We start from the raw sequence: 23844 nt of genomic DNA on the forward strand, positions 1-23844 counted from the left end.
TTTGGTTGGCGAGGGGGGGGGGGGGGGGGGGGGGGGGTCTGCCCAGGGAGCCATACAAGCTAAAAACGCCACTGGATAGCGGAATGACTTTGACTTCCCTCCAGGCCTGTCGACAAAGGCTTTCCTCTAGACTCACATTAAAGACGACAGATAGGAGTGGTAATGGAGTCAGCTACCATCCTCATTAGCTTTCCATCTACGCTGTCAATGCCAGGAAGTTTGTCATTATCGATCGATAACAATCATTTCCCCACCTCTCCCACACTAACTTGTAGAGAGCAGCAGACTACAGGAGTAAAATCACATACACTATTTTCATGTGAGCGAGCATTCAGTACACATGTCAAACACACATAATAATATGCATTATTACAAATGTCAATAGAAAGCACCATTTTCTCCCGACACTGCCAACACCACTGTGGAACTTTGACAGCAAAAGGGTAAGAATGAGGGAAAAAATCTCCCTGTTAAATAATGTGTCTTGCAGTACTGCTATTTTTAACTGTGGAAAGAAGAAACCTCAAACATGCTCACTATAGCGGAACATAGACAGGAGTGGACCAGAGTGGGTTAGTTGCCAGAGCTTGAGGAAAATAAAAAACAAACACACAGACTACGACGATGGTGGTGCTGAACATTGTTTAATTATATAGCGGGAGAAAGGGTCCTTAGTCAGTTGTACAACAACGCATTCAACTGAAAAGTATCTTCCACATTTAACTCTGAAACAGAGAGGTGTGGGGGGCTGCATTAATTAACATTCACCTCATCAGCGCCTCATCAGCGCCCAGGGGGCAGTTGTCGTTGGGGGTAAACTGCCTTGCTCAGAAAGAGAGACTGATTTTTACCTTGTCGGCTCAGCGATTTAATCCAGCAACCTGTGGGTTACTGACCCAACGCTCCTACCCACCAGGCTACCTGCTACTGAACCTCTACCAACAGGGAGGACAACAACTCTGAATGTAACATTCTGCAATACACTGGAGTACCTAGCCACAGAGAAGCAACCCAACACAGAGAAACAACCTCCACAATACCTCCATCTTTGATATTGTGTCTGTCAACATCTCAGTGTTGTCTTGTCGCCACCAATCAACATGCTTTTGGTCCTCTTGTAGAATGAATGACCAATACTTTGGTAAAGTGGTTACCGGTACTTACAAGCTAGCCTTGCAAACCGCCTGATCTCGCTAACTTAATCTGGTAATTTAGGCTACTTACAAGCAGCCCTGGTTTATATGCATGATGAAAACAAAATCTGCTCTTTCCAGGCCAGGGGTTTTGCCGATGGGGTTAGCTAATTTATGAATACACTTGCTAATGCCTCTGAATAAAAACCTTGCATATATCATGAATGCAAGAGAACGCGTTTGGCAGAACCCCACACATACAGTACAGTACAAAAAGCACTAAGCACACACTGCTATCCTCCTGAGGAAACACAACACACCCCTCTGAGGGTTCTGTAGAGGACTGAGGCATTTACTGAAGGCTCTATTAGTGATGCATGACATAATAAAGAGAGGGAGAGGAGGTGAAGAGAGGGGAGAGAGAGAGATTGAGAGAGTGGCAGAGAGATATGGAGATTCATTTAGCCACTTATGCATGTCTAAACAACATGCACAATCTCCTAACAAAAGCTGTGAAAAGTGACGTCATGATGACATAGGCTAACATTCCCTGCGGTCATAATGTAATCTGGGCACGCAAAGGCGAGATTCATTTAAAAACGGAACTGACAGTGAGCTGTATCACTACAATATCTGAAAAATATGTTTAGTAGGCATAATATTGCTACTAGCCAATGGATCAAATTATTGTCAATATTGTAAATAAATATAAATGTGTAAAATACACATTACTAAACATGGTTTTAAGCACAGGGAATAGCTCTTACCTAGATAGGGTCCTGGTTTTCACCTAAATAAAAAACAGCAAGTTGTATAATACATGCTTCCTCTCTTTGTCAACAACACTTCTATCCTTCCGGTGATTTCACAAAAATCCTACTGCATGGGTGTGCATTGAAGTCCAGTGTTGGAGGAGAACAAGGCGGAGCGTTGCCTCTGATGTCACTATCACAGTACAGTGAGTTCAGTATCCTACAGTGGCATACAGTCTAATCTCTTGGTGTCTTTAGATTTTGATTGGTAAATCTGCTGCTGCCGCCTATGCTTTGTTTGGTTAATTTGTTGATTCCCACCTCTGCATCTTTAAAAAAATGTTCACACTTTTTGATAATTTCTAGTAGGCCTATGTCTTGTGCTGAATGGGAAATTCTAGACAAAGATAATGAACTGAGTCGATCTGTGATTCTATTTTTGCAAACAATTACAGTTGAGTGGGTCCTCCGGTTCCAGGGAATGTAAACCTCTGTGTCTCTCCAACTCACAAAGCAATAGAAATTTGTGGATATGTGAAACACCACCGTCACTCTCTCTTATTTTTCTCTCTCTCCCCCTCTCTCTTTCTCACACACACACAGCTCAGCATTCACACACATGCAAGCACACACACGTGCGCACACACACTATGCCTTACCCGCTCATTGGCAGTCATGCACTGTAGTTTCATCTGTTTCAGGTAGGTGGCCGTCAGGGGCATGTTGTAGTCAATGAGGTCCGGGACCAGGGATGCTGGTCGATCATTTTCTGTACAGAACATAGAGCACAGGAGGTTGGTGGCACCTTAATGGGGATTATGGGATCGTGGGAATGGCTGGAGCGGAATAAGTGGAATGGTATCAAATAAATCAAACACATGGTTTGATGCCATTCCATTTGCTCCATTCCAGCCATTATTATTAGCCATCCTGCACTCAGCAGCCTTCACTGACATAGAGATAGATACAGTAAGATGTTTTTCAAAACAAACAATCAAGTAAAGCAAGCCAGGTATGATCTCTTTTGTACCACTTTAACTGAACAAAACTCTCATGGCTCAAACCAAACAGACATGCCATTAGAGCTTTTTGACTTCTCCCACGTGCTCTTTGGGCTCTGATACTCCCCTGCACTGTCTATTGGTTTTCTGTGACCAGAGAGTTCATTCATCTGATCTGGTTTCTCTGGTTTCTCTGATCTTAATTAGAAGCAGTCTCTGATTAAAAGGCAATAATGACAACCAGTAGGCACTGTGGCCCTTTTTTTCATATTCTGTTATATACTGTTGTTTTCTCACTGTGTATATGTACAGTATATACTGTATTCTCAAAATAGCATATCCTAATATTTCCTTTCCAAATGGTATACTCTCTATACACAACACATATTTATATTCTGGATTCTGACACATGCTCACTGTAATATATCTACTCTGGATTGTTAATTGGACTCTATATTTCTTGATTTTTTTGTTTTGATTTCTCTTTTTTATTTTGTATTCTATTTGAGATAAAATCTACTGCACTGTTGGAGCCAATAAACATAAGCATTTCGCAGCGCCTGCTATAACACCTGCAAACCTGTGTACGTGACAATAAACTTTGATTTGATCTGGAGTCATGGACTGCTGTTCTAATGCTGTAAACCAGGGGCATTAAACTCATTCCATGGAGGGCCTAGTGTCTGCAGGTTTTTGACAACCAGGTGAGGGGAGTTCCTTACTAATTAGTGACCTTAATTAATCAATTAAGTACAAGGAAGGAGTGAAAACCCACAGACACTCGGCCCTCCGTGGAATGAGTTTGACAACTATGCTGTAAACTAAATAGGAAGCCGTCTGTGTTCCCCACCATGGCCACTAGAGGGACCCCATGCTACTTCTTTTGGAACATCTCTTTCATAATTTAGGACCTCTTGGGTCTTTCTTGCATCACTTGATGGCCTCTGCTTTCAACCAAAGTCCACACCTTTAATTGGCTGACGAAACATACACAGAGACCTAAGATACATTTAAACGACATATTGGACATTGAGTTGAGGGTGTGAAACACAACGAATATGGAGCTATAAATGTACTAGCAGTCAATTTAATATTTCATTATTTGTGGTAGCATTGCAATTAATAATTTAAACAAAGGCAGTAAGAAGGTGATACATGTTATAATGATGCATTAAAAGTACTTGGCATTGTTGCTATTCAGATAGATATCAAATTGAAAGAGGCCTTTCTTTTCAAACAAGGATTTAATGACTGAATTAATATATACAGTAAATTAATAAAAAGGAACCAGTTGACTGACTGGGAAGTTAGTTACCTTTAAACTCTGCAGTGTTGGGATTGATGTGCATCCTTTTCTGACACTCTCCACAGCTCATTAGGAAGCGTGTCACTGCCTCCCTGGGCAGGAAGGCATATGTCTCCGCTATCTGTGCCAGGGGAAAGGTCAGAGGACAATGCACAGTTCAGGAAGGACAGGAGCAAAGGAGGCATGAACTGTTATTAAAGCCTGGGATCAATGATTATGTTAATGCTGTGTTATGTGGCATGGTGAGGAATGAGGAAGGAATCCTCCCTCAAGGACTGCAACAACCTCTCTCTCTCTCTCTTGTCTACTGCCGAAGCCCTGACCGTTTGACTCTACCGTCTATTTACAGTGCATTTGGAGTATTCAGACCCCTTGACTTTTTCCACATTTTGTTACGTTACAGTCTTATTCTAAAATGGATTAAATTGCCCCCTCTCCTCCCCATCAATCTACACACAATACCCCATAATGACAAAGCAAAAACAGGATACATTTTTTGTTTTTATTGTTGCAAATATTACATTTACATAAGTATTCAGACCCTTTACTCAGTACTTTGTTGAAGCGCCATTCGCAGTGATGACAGCCTCAAATCTTCTTGGGTATGACGCTACAAGCTTGGCACACTTGTATTTGGGGAGTTTCTCCATTCCTCTCTGCAGATCCTCTCAAGCTCTGTCATGTTGGATGGGGAGCGTTGCTGCACAGATATTTTCAGGTCCCTCCAAAAATGTTTGATCGGGTTCAAGTCCGGGCCACTCAAGGACATTCCTACGTTGTCTTCACCTTGTCCTGTTGGACTGTTCACCACAGTCAGGTCCTGAGAGCTCTGGAGCAGGTTTTTCATAAATGATTCATTAAGGAACAGTGGGTTCAGGGGCAGAACGACAGATTTGTACCTTGTCAGCTCGGGGGTTTGAACTCACAACCTTCCGGTTGGTAGTCCAACGCTCTAACCACTAGGCTACCCTGCCTAAATGATGGAGGCCACCGTGTTCTTGGGGACCTTCAATGCTGCAGACATTTTTTGGTACCCTTCCCCAGATCTGTGCCTCGACGCAATCCTGTCTTGGAGCTCTACGGACAATTCCTTGGACCTCATGGCTTGGTTTTTGCTCTGACATGCACTGTCAACTGTGTGACCTTCTATAGACAGGTATGTGCCCTTCCAAATAATGTCCAATCAATTGAATTTACCACAGGTGGAATCCAATCAAGTTGTAGAAACATCTCAAGGATGATCAATGGAAACAGGATGCACCTGAGCTCAATTTCGAGTCTCATAGCAAAGGGTCTGAATACTTATGTAAATAAAGTATTTATGTTTTTCGAAAAACCTGTTTTCGCTTTGTCATTATGGGGTATTGTGAGTAGAATGATGAGGAAAATGTTTTAACTTATCCATTTTAGAATAAGGCTGAACCGTAACAAAATGTGGAAAAGGGGAAGGGGTCTGAATACTTTCCGAATGGTCGGAGCTGGGGCCTTTCTCCTCCTAATTTTCTCTCTCAGGTGTAGCTGACTCATATACAGTCAGGTTCAAAATGATTGGCAACATGATTTATTTTATACTATTGCAATTGCTCAGATAAAGAGGTTTTGTTTAACAAGTAATAAAAAAACAAGGGCCTCAAGACGAGTGGAAACAAAATAGCCCCAAAGACCCAACACCACATTTTACAGTACAGTGTAGGTATGAGATACTGGTGTGTGTGGCCAAAGAGCTATATTTTCATGTAATCTGACCATAGCACACCAAGTGCCAATGCCGTTTAGCAAAACGGTCAGATGACATGAAAATAGACCTCTTTGGCCACGCACATCAATGGTGGGTTTGGCGTTGAAAAACAGAAGCATATGCAGAAAAGTACCTCGTAACTACTGTAAAATATGGTGATGGAACTTTGATGCTATGGGGCTATTTTGCTTCCACTGGTCTTGAGGCCCTTGTTAACGTTAACGGCATCATGAATTTAACCAAGTGCCAGGACATTTTAGCCAAAATCCTCTGCCAGGATGTTGAAAATTCGCCACAGGTGGATCTTCCAGAAAAACAATGACCCCAAAGACACATCAAAATCCACAAAGAAATTATTAATAGACCACAAAATCAACATTTTGCAATGGCCATCTCAGTGTCCAGACTTGAAAACCTGTGGTTTGAATTGAAGAGGCCGGCAGTCCATAAGCGCAGACAAAGGATATCAAGGATTTGGGAAGATTCTGTATGGAGGAATGGTCTAAGATCCCCCCCAATGTGTTCTCCCAATCTCATAACACATTTTTGTGATTGTTATTATTACTTGTTTAACTAAGTCTCTTTCTCTGAACAATTGTATTAGTATAAAATAATATAATTTTCCACTTTTTGTATCATACAACATAGCTCAGTATTTGTATTATTTATATTCTACAGTGTTTTTTGCTCATCTTTATCAAGGGTGCCAATCATTTCAGACCTGGCTGTATATTTCCCTCTCTCACGCTCTAGCTCCCTTCCCTGTTTATCCCTGCTTCTCTGCCCCCCCTGGCATTTCCCTGCTAAACAAGGCGACCTTCATGTGACCATGGCGAGGCAGCAGGGGTGCCCAGCTCACCCCCCTCTCTCCTTCCCCCAGAGGCAGAGGAGAAGGAAAGGCCACCCAGAGGAATCTGCACTTCCCAGAAGGCCACAGTGACAGCTTCATATTATGCCCCAATGGCGCTCAGTGCCTTCTCAAAAGGGTACGTACTATGAGACATGACAGGACCTCTCTACGGGGCAGGGGCGAGAGGCGCGAGGGAGAAAAGGCCCTGGTCCCTGGGGGGTGTAACAGCCATGCTTCCAAAAAACTATCTCACAACACAGACAAAGACCCCCCAGCTGCAGACACAGACATGGCATCTCAGACCTAACTAGATGCTGAATACACTGGGTGAATACACTAGGACTGGGTGAATACCCTGGGTGAATACACTAGGACTGGGTGAATACACTGGGTGAATACACTGGGTGAATACACTGGGTGAATACACTAGCACTGGGTGAATACACTGGGTGAATACACTGGGTGAATACACTAGGACTGAGTGAATACAGATACACCATAGAACAATTTAATCTAGGAATGCATATGCTGTTGATTATGTGGTATATATGGATTTTACTTTTGTCTCCAGTTGAGGATGCCTTTTTTCCTTAGTCGCTACTGATGCTATGAATAAGAAATAGCCAGTCTATAAAATGTCTATTTTATGTGGCAGTCTCTAAGAGAATTGTAATAATATGTTTTAGTACAGTCTTTAGCAGGGGTAGGCAACTAGATTCAACCAAGGGCCGATTTTTGTCGGTGTGGATGAGGAGGGAGCCGTATCATAATTATAATAATTTGTACACTGCAAATTGACCACAACTAAGCCCCAAACAGATTGTATTTGAAAATAACAATCATTTCATACCTTGATTACATTGAGACACAATCACATGTCTCTTTTTTCATTTGTGTGAATACTTGGTGAACAGATTTCCTAAATGAAACTCATTCTTAGCAGAATACTGGTTGATTTTCGTAGTTTTTTGCAACAACTAACCCCCCCCCCCCCCAAAAAAAACATATATAGATTGTTTTCCTTCTAAATACTTTGGAGGGACAAAATAAATCACTTGCGGGACGGCTTCTTACAGCTTTGTAGGTCTTCTTCTGGCCAGCGTGTTTAGGTGCTCTACCAAGGTCAGCACCCATCTCCACATGCATGGCATAGATGATGTCGAAGAAGTCCTCCACCACTGCCACCCTCTTCAGGGACGAGCTGTCCTGGGCCGAGCCTGCATCTGCACACTGGAAGACAGAGAGGGAAACATTCAGGACCCTGCCTGAGGAAGCTGAGGCCTGTGTGTGTGTGTGTGTGTGTGTGTCTGTCTGTGTGTCTTTACAAAAAAAAGCACATGTCAAATTGCATTTTCACATGTATGAAATGTAGAGTTCACATGTTAACACCACTTTTTCACGTGAGGAGAATAACATGTTTTCACCTCACATGTGAAAATCACATTTTCCGTTTTACATGTAAGAACTCCAACTGTGTAACAAATCTCACTTTGACATGTGGAATTACAGATTCACATGTTTGGTTGAAATAATGTTATTCTCCATACATGTGAAAAGATGGTGTTAACAGTAGCAATGTTTCCACTGGTGGAATTAGGGTGACCACATCTAAAAAGCCCAAATGTGGGCCAAGGCAACGATTTTGCGGGACATTTGTGGAACAGTCGACAGAATACATGTTTGGGGGGTAGGTTAATGGATCATGTGCAAATGGCGACATAGTTCCGCTGTATGAAGGTCACTGCCTGTCAAAGGGGCAATCCTTAGTTGCTACATCCATATAAATTAATGATATGTACCCGTTGATTCTTGAAGAATATAATGTATAAATAAATGCCTCTTGAGCTTTATTCAACTGTTACATCCCATCAGAAGCCAAAATATAAAATGTTTTACTCCAATGTTTGAAACAAAATAGATGTAAACAACCACTGCATAGCGTAAAAACATGCTTAAAACTATCATTTTGATATCATGGACATCCATAGTGTAGTCTACTGGTTGAGAGAAGGACTTTTCTCCAGTCTCATCCCTCAGATTGTTACTGAAACTGTGGTGGGGAAAACACTTTGTTGTTGTTTCAATTAAGGATTGCCGTAATAGTGTTATTATATGGTGCAATCTTCTAGTGAGTGAGTTACTTTTGTGCCATTAATATCAAGCAAACTTCTGAAGTCGAGAACAAAATTCTTACTATTGCAAACAAAAATAATGATATTGAAAGCAAAACATAAAACCCAAAATATTGATAGCAAAAACAAAACATTTCAAGGAAATAATTTCGAAATGTGAGAACAAATAAAATATAAATGGTTGCCATAAAAAATGTAATCTGTGATTTTTTTAAAATGATAACATTATTAAATAAAACGTCTCCCTCTTTCCTGCAATTTTCTCCATTTTTGGTTATGTTACACTGGCCTTTGCTTTCGCTGCCTTTTTTCCAGTTGCACGTTTTGGCAAATTCATTCCAGAAACATAGTATCCTGCATCCCACTACTACTTTGCCTCTGAAGATAAGCAGGGTTGGTTCCTGGATGGGAGACCAGGTGTAGCTGGATGTAGTAAAAAAAACAAACCAGTGAAAAGAAAGGAAAAGGTGGGAACTTCACACTTGTCCCAGAACCACGTCTCACTCATATGATATAGATGTATTTTTTATTTTTCACGTGATTTGTTTCATGTGTTTTTTTTGTAAGGGTGTGTGTGAGCACATGCATGTATACCACATGGGGATGTGTGTGTCCCCTAGCGACAGCAAATAGCTAGCTTTTAGTGTGGCGCCAACTGGTAAGAGACTTTAGGAGGGTGGTCACGTGTGCTAGCAAGGCAGAGGTCACAATTTCGCATCAGGTACCTCCAACTTGGGAGGAAATGGTACTCGCAGCTTGTCTTCCGTTACAGATGGTGCCGTGACCCAGATCTACAGTTGCTTTCAGCTCAACGATGGTGTCGCTACTGAGTAAGTTTAAGGGGTGAATAGAGCACATGGGGATGTGTGAAACACACTCCTCAGCCTGAAATGTCCCCCCTATCGACAGCAAATAGCTAGCTTTTAGTGTGGCACCGACTGGTAAGACACTTCAGGAGGGCGGTCAAGTGTGCTAGCAAAGCAGAGGTCCCGAGTTTGCACCAACTGTGAGCCCAATCGGGAGGGAGTGTACTCACTAAGCAAGCAGCGTGACGTCCTTTACACATGCACGTGTATGTATCAGTTCTATATGGAAAGATATATCTGAAACATAATAGTCATGAAAATCAGAAAATATCCTAACCCCCTATTAGCTGATGCAGGGCTCGTAGTGTGAATGTTAACAAGATGGCTTTCTTATTCAAGCATTGAGAACAGTGAGTATGATTCAGCAGAGTAATATGGATCAGCACACAGGAGAGAAGAATATGGAGCAACTCAAACAGGGTGCAGGAAAAATCACCACTGGGTCAGCTCTCCTGAGATGTCCAGTGCTACTGTCTGTGTCTATGTAGATCCCAGCTCTACAGGCTGGCTGTCTGCCTGTGTCTATGTAGATCCCAGCTCTACAGGCTGGGTGCCTGTCTGTGTCTATGCAGATCCCAGCACTACAGGCTGGCTGTCTGCCTGTGTCTATGTAGATCCCAGCTCTACAGGCTGGGTGCCTGTCTGTGTCTATGTAGATCCCAGCTCTACAGGCTGGCTGCCTGTCTGTGTCTATGTAGATCCCAGCTCTACAGGCTGGCTGTCTGCCTGTGTCTATGTAGATCCCAGCTCTACAGGCTGGGTGCCTGTCTGTGTCTATGCAGATCCCAGCTCTACAGGCTGGCTGCCTGTCTGTGTCAATGTAGATCCCAGCTCTACAGGCTGGCTGCCTGTCTGTGTCTATGTAGATCCCAGCTCTACAGGCTGGCTGCCTGTCTGTGTCTATGTAGATCCCAGCTCTACAGGCTGGGTGCCTGTCTGTGTCTATGTAGATCCCAGCTCTACAGGCTGGCTGCCTGTCTGTGTCTATGTAGATCCCAGCTCTACAGGCTGGGTGCCTGTCTGTGTCTATGCAGATCCCAGCTCTACAGGCTGGCTGCCTGTCTGTGTCTATGTAGATCCCAGCTCTACAGGCTGGCTGCCTGTCTGTGTCTATGTAGATCCCAGCTCTACAGGCTGGCTGCCTGTCTGTGTCTATGTAGATCCCAGCTCTACAGGCTGGCTGCCTGTCTGTGTCTATGTAGATCCCAGCTCTACAGGCTGGCTGCCTGTCTGTGTCTATGTAGATCCCAGCTCTACAGGCTGGGTGCCTGTCTGTGTCTATGTAGATCCCAGCTCTACAGGCTGGCTGCCTGTCTGTGTCTATGTAGATCCCAGCTCTACAGGCTGGCTGCCTGTCTGTGTCTATGTAGATCACAGCTCTACAGCCTGGCTGCCTGTCTGTGTCTATGTAGATCCCAGCTCTACAGGCTGGCTCCCTGTCTGTGTCTATGTAGATCCCAGCTCTACAGGCTGGGTGCCTGTCTGTGTCTGGGGCTAGCCTAACAGAGTGTCTCCTGACAGATGTCACTGATCCAGGCTGCTGCTTCTGGCTCTTGGTATCATCACCCACTCACTGTCCAGAGCACTGCTGAGACTGGGGATAGCACTGGGTCTAGTGTACTGCGGTGGGCACTGATTTATTTTGTGTTTAGGGAATTAGCTGCCAGATTAGCTTCCCCTTAGCAGAGCTTCTTCACCCCTGTAGAGTCAGTCTCTTTCTCTGTTACACACACTCAGATCGCTCCACTGCAGAGAGAGAGAGATGTCTGGGGCTTCATTTGATGGGCACCACCAACACCACCTCACCCCTGCAGTCAGTGTTTAAAAATAACACCACCTCTAGTCCTGTCCAATTCAGAAAGCTACTCCTACAGCCAGGCCCCAGCAGCTACCCTGCTTCCCATGTAGCTGACCCCGTAACCATAGAAACTACCACAATCTCTCTCTCGGGCAGGTGTGGTTGGAACTCACATCCCTACGACAGTGTCCTCTCTGCTTAATAGCCTACCTACCACATGGTCTTTCTTTCGCGTCACCGCTGGGTTTTCTCTCTCTCCTTTTCTCCCTCAACTTTTCTGTATCTCCTTGTTACATTTGTCTCTATTCTTTATAACTTCCCTGTGTAGGTTTATCTGGTGTATTATTTCCTTGAGAAATGAGTTTTATGTAAACAAAAGAACATGTGAACTGAGGCTTATGTGCATGGTTTATAGCTCTGAATAGAAGCTGAGGTCAGTGAAACAAAATAATGGAATATTATATGCATCTAGTTGAGTTCCTGGTAGACAGCACAGATGTAGGTTCCAAAAGCTGTGCTTTGTGACTAGCTGTGAGATGTCAGGGGATGTGTTCTAGTGTTCCCGGAGGAGGGTCCAGAGTTCAGAAAGTTCTCCTCTGGCATCATTGAGGAATCTCACTATTTTTCTCTCCTTTGACATTTTTATCCTGTTCCTGCTGTCTGACGTTTCTTTCTCTCTTCTTCCTCCAACGGTGTCCTTCTCCTCCTCGCTCCCTCTGTCCCGTTCATTCTTTCTTCCCCTTCTCCTTCCTCCTGCTCTCCCAAGTGCAAGGTAATGATCGTTGCCATGGCAACTAAAACCAGCTCCCAGAGCAGGTTTGTTTTAATCCGGCCCCACTCCTCTCTCTCTCTCTCTCTCGCCACTCTCCTTCCCTGTCAGCATGTTCTAAATGTAATAGCCTAATGATAATGCTAACAATCCTGATCAACATCACTCTTGTCTCATTTTCCTGATGACATCATCATTATTCAGGACAGAAATAGTGAATGAGCTATTTTTTTTTGCATTCTCTAAAAAATAGTAATCCAACCTAGGATGCTTTTGTACTGCACATACTTGGACATCTACCAGTGTTAGATCTGCTATTGTCCTCTAACACAGCAACACTCCAATAGCTGTTGTTGCCTCTTATGCCTCCTCGTTTTTGAGTGAACTGTGGTACAGCAAAGATTCCACCTCCCTTGGCAGGAATCAACCCAGAGTCAGTACAGCCATCCATTTTGCTAAAATATTTTGGATCCCTTTGAAGGGTTGCATGTGTGTGTGTGTGTGTGTGTGTGTGTGTGTGTGTGTGTGTGTGTGTGTGTGTGTGTGTGTGTGTGTGTCAGTGTCAGTGTCAGTGTCAGTGTCTGTGTGCGTTTGCGCACGCTCATGTTTCTGTGTTTAAATGCTCCTCTGTCTGTTTATTCAGCATAGTCCACAAGGTGTATGTTGCGTTGCTGGAGGAGACCAGCTGTTGAATGGTTGTGTAACTATGTGTTCTCATCAGCATCACAGCGTTTTACAGGAGGAAGACATGTCAGCAGCCCTAATCACCATCACCACATAAACCTATCAACACTCAACTCCAACTCTCTCTCTCTCATTCTTCCCCTCTCTCTTTCTCCCCATCTTTCTAATCCCATAGGACTTTGCTCTCCCCATCCCCTCCTATCTCGCTCTCTCTCTCCTCTCCCTGTCCCGCTCCAAACAGCTCTGTTGCTAGGAGACTGGAGGGGTTGAATCGGAGGAGGAGAGAACAGGAGGTGAGGAGAGAGCGGAGAAGAGGAGAGAGCAGTCCTGCACACAGACGAGTCGGAGGGGCTGGAGGCAGCTGGGTCACACAGACAGGCCAGTGGAGAGAGGAAGGGAGAAAAACACAGCAAACATTTAAAATGGAAAGGGCACTTTATCCTCAATGGAGTAGGGAGAGCAAACACTATAAAGCCCTACAGCCATCACACCACATACATCATAGGATTTACAGTTATATGTTGTCTCAAATACCGCCAGCAGCAATACTACAGGTACAGTATAGCTACACTACCAGTCAAAAGTTTTAGAACACCTACTCATTCAAGGGTTTTTATTAATTTGACTATTTTCTACAATGTAGAATAATAGTGAAGACATCAAAACTTGGATATAACACATATGGAATCATGTAGTAACCAAAAAAGTGTTTCATATTTTATATTTGAGATTCTTCAAATAGCCACCCTTTGCCTTGATGACAGCTTTGCACACTCTTGGCATTTTCTCAACCAGCTTCACCTGGAATGCTTTTCCAACAGTCTTGAAGGAGTTCCCACATATGATGAGCACTTGTTGGCTGCTTATCCTTCACTCAGCTGTCTGACTCATCCCAAACCATCTCAAATTGGTTGAAGTCGGGGGATTGTGGAGGCCAGGTCTTCTGGCGCAGCATGCCATCACTCTCCTTCTTGGTCAAATAGCCCTTGTACAGCCTGGAGGCGTGTTGGGTAATTGTCCTGTTGAAAAACAAATGATAGTCCCACTAAGCCCAAACCATATGGGATGGCGTATTGCTGCAGAATGCTGTGGTAGCCATGCTGGTTAAGTGTGCCACACCTCCAGGCTGTACGACCAAGAAGGAGAGTGATGGCATTCTGCGTCAAAAGACCTGGCCTCCACAATCCCCCGACTTCAACCAATTTGAGATGGTTTGAGATGAGTCAGACAGCAGAGTGAAGAATAAGCAGCCAATCTCAAATATAAAATATATTTTGATTTGTTTAAGACTTTTTTGGTTACTGTCACACTTTGATCTGTTTCACCTGTCTTAGTGATTGTCTCCATCCCCTCCGGGTGTTGCCCATCTTCCCCATTATCCCCAGTGCATTTATACCTCTGTTTGTCTGTTGCCAGTTTGTTTTGTTTCGTCGAGCATACCAACGATCTTCCCTTGCTCCTGTCTTTCTCTAGTTTTCCCATTTTTTCCCATTCTGCCTGCCCTGACCCTAAGCCCACCTGCCGTTCTGTACCTTGTCACACCTCCCTGGATTACTGACCTTTGCCTGCCCTAACCTTGAGCCTGCCATTCTGTACCTTTTGGACACTGCTCTGGATTACTGACCTCTGCCTGCCCTTGACCTGTCGTTTGCCCTCTTTTTGTAATAAACGTTTGTTACTTCGAAACAGTCTGCATCTGGGTCTTCTCCTGAGCCTTGACAGTTACTACATGATTCCATATGTGTTATTTCATAGTTCTGATGTGTTCACTATTATTATACAATGTAGAAAATAGTAAAAATAAAGAAAATCCTTTGAATGAGTAAGTGTTCTAAAACTTTTGACTGGTAGTTTATGTGTAAACGAATGAATATGTATGAGATATAATAAGCTACAGTACATGAAAAGATAGCTGTTATTTTTTTACCTTTATTTAACTAGGCAAGTCAGATAGGAAAAAATGAATTCTTATTTTCAATGACGGCCTAGGAACAATAGGTTAACTGCCTTGTTCGGGGGCAGAACGACATAGTTTTACCTTGTCAGCTCAGTGATTTGATCTTGCAACCTTTCAGTTACTAGTCCAACACTCTAACCACTAGGCTACCTGCCACCCCATGATATTAACCTATAAATATTATTATGGGTGGCTTCTGGCAGAGAGACGGCGCTCCAAAGAAATAAAGAAGGACAGTTGGGATAAAGGATGGCTGTTTCAACAGCGCCAATGACTCAGATTATCTCATTGCAGATGTGAGAACAGGTCACCTTTTAAAGTCCCATCTCATCGTGGTAAACCCATCAGCGAGGTAATAGACGCATAAATAGGAAAGCCCTAGTGTGCTCAGTGGGGAGGGGGTAGAAGGGGGGTACCACAGTGAGGAAGGGGCTAAGGGACTAGGACAACCTAATAGGGTGAAAAATATATAAAACATAATCTCCTTGACCCTCTTTTTAATACGTACCTTCACCCTCTCCTCTTTCTGTCAGCCACCCTCCCTTTCTCTTTTTTTCTCCCTGTTCCTTTGCTCACTCTGTTCTCCAGACTCTGTTAATGTTCCAGTCACCACCCCCAAACGGAACATTCTGATGTACTACACATTTGTTCTGCAATCTGGGCCTAACACATTCCTTTTATCATTGTGTTATTACTACATAATACTATATATTTTCTATTTATGTTACTCTGATGTAGTTTGTTAAATATTGGTCCTACTACTGCATAAGAAAATTACAGTAGCACTACAGAGTGTAGTAGTAAGATGCAACACTGAATCGTAAGGGTGTGTGTGTGTGTGTGTGTGTGTGTGTGTGTGTGTGTGTGTGTGTGTGTGTGTGTGTGTGTGTGTGTGTGTGTGTGTGTGTGTGTTACGATCTGGAGCAGAGCTCAAACTCTCTCCCGCACAGGGGCGAGGCCTCCAGACCAGTTAAAAATGGTGTTAATTTCTCCTCCTATGGGAGCAAAGAACTGTCTCTCCATGGCAACAGAGAGGGTGCTTAGAGGAGGAAAACCGAGCAGGGCGATCAACGACCCCCTCTTTGTACACACACACACAAACACACACACACAGTAACATACATATTTTTACACAAAAACACACACACTCACATATGAACCCTCTGTGATATCACACTCCGTGCACAGCTTACTAGAGATGAATTACAAAAATATTATCAAAAGACTAGGAACATATTGGCTTCAAATATGTAGACCTATCGAATCCCCTTGTCCTAGAAGAGGCCTCATTCACACATAAAAGTGGTTCAATTGTGTGTCTATGTGTGTCATCTACATCCAAAGCAGAGGAACCTTGCACATCATTTATTAGGGGACACTGAGGGCCCAAATTCAATATATTTTATTATGTGTAAAATGAACTGTATAGGGATCAGATTGAGGAGGCACTAGAGGCACTCCCCCATGGCCAAAGAAGCACTAAAATAACCACAGCACACAATCACTACTAAAAAAGTAGGTAAATTGGAGATATGGTTTGAGAGAGGCCTTGTTGCAGAAATATCAACATCCAAAGCAGTCTTTATTATAATGCCTTCTCCTTTTTATATTAAGGGGGCAATCTGCTTCATCCATTTTTGGACATCTGAATTAATTAAATGTATCCATGTATTCTTGAAGAATATTTGTTTTACCTTTATTTAACTAGGCTAGTCAGTTAAGAACAAATTCTTATTTCAATGACAGTCTAGGAACAGTGGGTTAACTGCCTTGTTCAGGGGCAGAACGACATATTTTTACATTGTCAGCTTGGGGATCTTGCAACCTTTCAGTTACTAGTCCAACACTCTAACCACTAGGCTACCTGCCACCCCATGATATTAACCTATAAATGTTTCATGAGCTTAGTTCAACTGTCGTTCCCCATCAGAACCCAAAGAATAAACTTATTTCACTCCAAGGTTTGATACAAAGCAAATGCAAACAAACATTATATAGCCTCAAAACATGGTTAAAGCTATAATTTTGATATACAGTACATCATGGATGGCCAATCCTTGCATCCATAGTTAAGTCTATGAATTTGAGAGTGGTTACATTTCTCCAGGCCTATCCCTCAGCTTTTTACAGAAACAGGGGTGGGGAGAACACTTTATTATTGTTTCAACTGCCGATTGCCGCTTTAAGGTCAATTCTCCCCCATCTCGCCAGGTGTGGTGAAGTGGTGTTTTTGGTAAAGTATTCAGCATTTGGTGTTGACTTAATAACCCATGTGCCAACCCATAGAGACTAAACAGGAGGGATAAAACAATGGCTAGATTATGCTGGAGTTGTGCCATGCAAAACTGTTAGCATTAATGCAAATGTTGTTGAATGAAAGGAGCACTATTCTTTTGACTCCGTGCCCTTCTAACAGAGGGGAGCTCTCAGGAGAAGTGGAATAATTAATCAGATAATAATGATGATGTTCATGCTCCATTTTGATGGCAGAACACAAATATTTTGTACTTAATTTCCGTTCCATGTCTGCCTCAGAGGGGGGACATACTCAACTACTCCAACACCGCTCAGCCTTTTCCTTCTGTTGTCTTTCATTAAGTTACAATAATATATTCACTGGTTTACAGCTCACTGGGCTACAGGATTACAGAGCGTTTAAGACGTCAATTAACCCTTTATGTCCTTTATGACAGCACTTCCTACAACCTTAGTCTCAACACGGGTAGCTTACATATGGAGTCCCATGCCTAAGGCTGTGCTGTGTGTGGTGAGAAAGTCCTACCATAACCCAGACTGTGAACGAGGGATAGAGATATTTACAGGTTGCTGTTGGCATGGCAACAAAAAGCAACAGCTCTCATCCATTAAAAAAAAATTTGCTGCCATACTCTGAGCAACAAAAGAGAAATTAACACAACATTCCTCTTTGAAATGGAGGGCACACCTATTGCTGAATAAATGATTATATGTGCAAACCAGATTAGTGTTAGACTATACTATATATGGTGGCAGAGTATTTTATATCTGCTAATAATAATGTATAACTAAAAATAACAGGCCGGTATGAATGAATGAAGTAATAGTGGTGTGTGAATGTACCACTACAGTGTGCATGTCACCGTGCCATGGTCTATCTATGGTTATATTCACCTCCTCTCTGCTTGGGCCCTAATCACGACATAATGAGAGTTAAACGAAGTTGCATCCCCACACTGAGTCCTGCTGGATTCTCTAAGCACGGGCTGTTCTGCTGCGTTCACAACATTTAAGTTTTTTATTTAAACTTTATTTAACTAGGCAAGTCAGAGGAGGACAGGGACTGGGATTAAAAATTAAAATAAATGAAATAAAAATATAGGACAAAACACACATCAGGACACGAGAGCCAACACAACACTACATATTTCGGAAACTCGGAACTACCGAGTTAAAGCGAACGTAACTTATTTGCTAGAGCTTCTTATTGGTTGATTCTAAAACTTCCCAAGTTGGAAACTCGGGTATCATCGTTCTACAATTAGTAACCAATTCGTAGATGTCTCAGTTTCCGACATGACTTGAATGCAGCATTAGTCATACAGAAGGAGAGCAAGAGAGAGGACTGGGATATAGGCAGAGACAGAGAGTGTGAAAGAGAGATAGAGATTCCATACAATCCCATCAACTGTCTGAAATTAAGATTACACTAGGTCCATGCTGCAAAACTGTTTAAATCCACAATTCCCTTTAGTCAGTATCTGTCTCCTTCCTTCCACTCCTGGGCAATCCTGTATAACTATCTATGTGTTTACACCAACTGAAAACAGGTTCCTTTCTGCCCATCAACCACCATGCCATCCCCACCCACACCCCCTCGTTTAGACCCCACAGTGAAACTTGGCAGACCCCAGGAGCAGCTGCAGAGAGGCCACCAACGCACATGCTGTGGAAACACACCCCCACCACACAGGAGTGGTCCCGGGGGGCATTGGGCATTGTGGTTTTGTACTCTCTGTCTGTCTGTGTGTGTGTGTGTGTGTGTGTGTGTGTGTGTGTGTGTGTGTGTGTGTGTGTGTGTGTGTGTGTGTGTGTGTGTGTGTGTGTGTGTGTGTGTGTGTGTGTGTGTGTGTGTGTGAGAGAGAGAGAGAGAGAGAGGTCAGGTCTAGGCATACCTTTTTTCTGTATCTTGTATGTATTTATTTGGTTGGCAGACAGAGTGAGAGAATGAAGAAAGAGAAGGAGATCTGAGGACTGATAGCACATGACCGTTAAATCGACTGATACACTATCTACCACTCAGTAAGGGAACAGTCCAGGATGACATACCACTGGCTGACAGACAAGAGAACAGACACACAAACCCCCTCCACACTCACATTGATACACATGGACCTTTCTCATGTCTAATTGCACCTCAATTTCACTATTTGACCTTCTACTTCCCACTTTAATTAATGCTGTAATTACTGCCTTGTGTTTGCTTATGTTTTTCTCTTTGTTGTGGAGTTTTGCACAGGTGGGGGCTGGACATGGGGGAGTCCACTGCTTTTTCCCATCAATAATTACATATGTGATATTCAGGAATAGTCTCATTTAGTAGGACTGGAAATCCCACATAGTCCTCTATAACATAATTTGCATGCTCTTCTCACTCATGCATGGAGTAAAAAATTGTTCCCTGCCCAGGCTCCAACCTTGTATTCCTGTAGATCAAGTTACTGTACATTTACAAACTTGGCCCTTACAGATTGACTTCAGTTTAGCCATTTCTGGGTTTGTTCCTTGGACATCAATCTGTGTCAAAATAAAAGGCTGTGGCCCACAAGCAATGTAAGATTGATAAAGTGTTGAAAAAAGGGACATTTAATAACTATAATGTGACATAATGACACGTAAAGACTGATTCCTGTGGGTAATAAATGTTGTTGCTCAAAAATCTATCATGTCATCGATAACAAACACAAAAGAAAAAGGTAATGTGACGCTCCATCATCAAAAGGTAATGTAACGCTCCATTATCAAAAGGTAATGTAACGCTCCATTATCAAAAGGTAGCGATGGCGGTACGTCAGCAGCATACCACCCTGCATACCACTGCTGGTTTGCTTCTGAAGCTAAGCAGGGTTGGTCCTGGTCAGTTCCTGGATGGGAGACCAGATGCTGCTGGAAGTGGTGTTGGAGGGCCAGTAGGAGGCACTCTTTCCTCTGGTCAAAAAAAAAAGAAAAAAAATATCCCAATGCCCCAGTGCAGTGATTGGGGACACTGCCCTGTATAGGGTGCTGTCTTTCGGATGGGACGTTAAATGGGTATCCTGACTCTCTTAGGTCATTAAAGATCCCATGGCACTTATCGTAAAAGTAGGGGTGTTAACCCCAGTGTCTGGATAAAATTCCCAATATGGCCCTCAAACCATCATGGGCACCTAATAATCCCCAGTTTACAACTGGCTCATTCATCCCTCAACTCTCCCCTGTAACTTTTACCCAGGTTGTTGCTGCAAATGAGAATGTGTTCTCAGTCAACTCACCTGGTAAAATAACAGATAAATAAAAAAGCTCCATCATCAAAAGGTAATGGTACGCTCCATCATCAAAAGGTAATGGTACGCTCCATCATCAAAAGGTAATGTAATGCTCCATCATCAAAAGGTAATGTAATGCTCCATCATCAAAAGGTAATGTAATGCTCCATCATCAAAAGGTAATGTAATGCTCCATCATCAAAAGGTAATGTAACACTCCATCATCAAAAGGTAATGCTACGCTCCATCATCAAAAGGTAATGTAATGCTCCATCATCAAAAGGTAATGTAATGCTCCATCATCAAAAGGTAATGTAACACTCCATCATCAAAAGGTAATGTAATGCTCCATCATCAAAAGGTAATGCTACGCTCCATCATCAAAAGGTCATGTAATGCTCCATCATCAAAAGGTAATGCTACACTCCATCATCAAAAGGTCATGTAATGCTCCATCATCAAAGACAGAAAAAAAGAAAGACAAACAAAACTAAATCTCAAACTCTAGATGCACCTGCCAAGAGGCTGTATCATGAAAACAATATAACCTATTGGAAATAAGTGTTTAATTAAGCAGAAAAATAAAGGCTATGCATTTACACAGGTAACACACCTGAGGAAGAATCGGTTGAAGAATCCACACCTTAGTGGTACTGATATTGTAATTTGAGTCTTTTGTTCACACTAGTCTTAAGGGTCCTTGGAGAGCTTGACCCAACACCATGGTGGGGGTTGGTGTGATTCCCTGAAGGCATCATTTAAAATGGTGGCAATCTCAATTGACACTGAACACACACAAAACCTCTACTATACTGTGCCTAAATGGTGTATGTATTCTTAACCTTTGGTCAGTCATCCTAGACAATCACTGTATCAGAATGGCTATCCATCCATCTCCAACCCTAAAAATAGCCTACCTAAATAAATAATTTAGATTATCACCTTAGATTAACACAGGATGAACAAAATCCAAATCAATGTCTATTGTATGAGATGATCAAATGGTGAAATCATTCTAATTTAAATCCTAAACAGAAGTGGTTTTAACTTTAATGGAGGGAGGATGCCATTATACTGATGCTGAATAGCCTACACTTTTGTTCCTGCCTGAGACCCTCAAAGACCAAATATGCACGGTTACTGCGCTCATGCCAAACACTGTACAAATGCAATATCACTGTTATCTACTTATAAGCTAACATCAGAATAGAACGTTTGATGAATGTGAATAAATGCACTAAGGGGGAGAAAGTCATAAAAATACATGCAATGTAGTGTACCAGCGCAAGGAGTGCATGTGGACCGATCTGCATGTATCCTGCACAGGACAATGCTAAGTGGTGGGGTGCACACATATCCTACTGTAACTATAGCTAGTTTTGCTTTTCATAGCATGACCATCTTGTCAATAGAAATTAATGTTTGTCAATTAGTTCAAGACATTCAAACTAAAAAAATATGCTAATGTTTACAATACATTTAGGTTCGGATGTTCAAGGCTTATGGTGCACAATTAGCCATCCCCATTGAAAATAGGATGGCTTTTGTGGATTTATGCTATCATACGAGGTAAAGGTGAACGTAATCAAATATTTGGATAATCTATAAGCCCTCACCTCCACCTTCCATACAATGCCCTCCTTCCTCCAAGGGACACACCAACCCCCCGACATCCCCCATTTGGGCACGCTGCTGGCACCCAATGTATGCGCGTTCACTCAATTGTCCTACATGGCAGGAGTCTGGACCAGAGATAGGCTACTAGGCATATGCCTACTTTTTATCATTGTTTTGTGAATGGGCTATTAACTCATAAATACTGCTTAGTAGCATAACGAACTGCATCTCAGTGCTACATACACCATGGTTCGAATCCAGGCTGTATCACAACCGGCCGTGATTGGGAGTCCCATAGGGCGGCGCACAATTGGTCCAGCGTCGTCCGGGTTTGGCCGGTGTAGGCCGCCATTGTAAATAAGAATTTGTTCTTAACTGACTTGCCTAGTTAAATAAAGGTTACATTTAATAATAATGAAAAAGAATGATAACGATTCGTTAACAGAACATTAACCAAGTCATTCGCGAGACGAGCACAGAAAGATACCCCACACTGGCGATTTTGCCCTCTTTATGCACCGGCGTTGCTATGGCAGCTGATGGGGATGGGAGTATGACTGCTCTGTTCAGAGGATGAGAGTCGGAATAGGTTAGAGTCTGTGAATAGGTTAGGGCGAGGAGGGAAAACCAAACACTGAAAAGTTGTAATCAAATAGCCTATGACAGGTACATGTGGTTGTGGTGAAATCAAATAGCCTAGGTTTAACTGATGGCATGGGACGTGTCATGCAACCGCGCACATACACACACAAACACGCACACTTTACCGTTGACTTGACCGGGACATATAGGACCGGCTTCCCTGACGCTCCTTTCTTGTGCTCCCCGAGGATGTTGCTCCCGACCTGAAACCCTTTCGACTTCACCCAGAATTTGAATTTAGCATTGATGTGACTATTGTCGACAAACATGCTGTCCGACTCTTCGTTTTGCAACAATGTCTGCATGATTTTGTTGTATTTTCGCCGGGTGACGGTCTTTGTTTTACCCGAGTCCCCATATGTCCGGAGGCACCAGTCCTGAAATTCACGGAACATCTCAGCCTCTAAAACGACGGGACTCTGGCTCCTTTTCGTTATATCAGTGCATGATGATTTTTTTGTTGCCATAGCGTTCGCTCTTGTAACACGCTTGTCCCTTCAAATAATAGGCTATAATAGCTAGGCTACTAAAATGCAGATTTACCCCTCCTCTGCCCGTCCCGCGTCGAGGAGGATGGTTCCGCAAATGGAATGGCTTTCTGCCTTTCCTTAAACTGGATTAAAGGCGTAGGAAACTGATTCGGGCAGCAGCTGCACACCTGTTTGCAGAGACGCTTTGCCTGCTGTCCCGAACCGCAACGGCAAAATGTCACTTGCTCACATATTCCGATGAGGAATTGAGGGAGGGGGCTGTCCTATAGAGCGGGTATTTCCCACCTGTGCGTAAACGGTCTCTTGACTGGAAGCTGAGATATGGATAAAAAAAAACACAGTGCTCACTAAACAATAAAGAACAAAGGATGAGGGAAAACCTTGAACTGTGGTTTTCTAATGACCTATATTCGGCATCCGAGCTGATGCAGACTCAAGTGAAAACCGTGACAATTCTCAAACATTTAGGCTACTCGGTATTGAGCCATATAGGCTATCCTATCATCACAACCAGTCACGCGCACCGGGGATGTTTCCCTGCTTCCCACCTGTTTGAATGGGACCTGCGCGTGCACCATCCCGAACCGCCTATAGGACGTTCCGTATA

General features: G+C 43.0%; 1 protein-coding gene across 1 annotated transcript in view; it reads right to left on the minus strand.

Annotated features, from left to right (window-relative positions):
* The window catches only part of LOC110532514 (nucleolar protein 4-like), a 42030-nt gene extending 18580 nt beyond the window's left edge, over nt 1-23450 (minus strand). The window contains exons 1-4 of the mRNA XM_021616485.2: nt 22872-23450; nt 7855-8010; nt 4202-4313; nt 2545-2654 (exon numbers count right to left, since the gene is read on the minus strand). Of these exons, the coding sequence (XP_021472160.1) occupies nt 2545-2654; nt 4202-4313; nt 7855-8010; nt 22872-23213 (720 nt within the window). The 5' untranslated portion in view covers nt 23214-23450. The remainder of the gene's footprint in view (nt 1-2544; nt 2655-4201; nt 4314-7854; nt 8011-22871) is intronic.
* Between the last annotated feature and the right edge of the window lie 394 nt (nt 23451-23844).

This window comes from Oncorhynchus mykiss, chromosome 9 (genome assembly GCF_013265735.2).
Source record: "Oncorhynchus mykiss isolate Arlee chromosome 9, USDA_OmykA_1.1, whole genome shotgun sequence".
Taxonomy (NCBI): domain Eukaryota; kingdom Metazoa; phylum Chordata; class Actinopteri; order Salmoniformes; family Salmonidae; genus Oncorhynchus; species Oncorhynchus mykiss.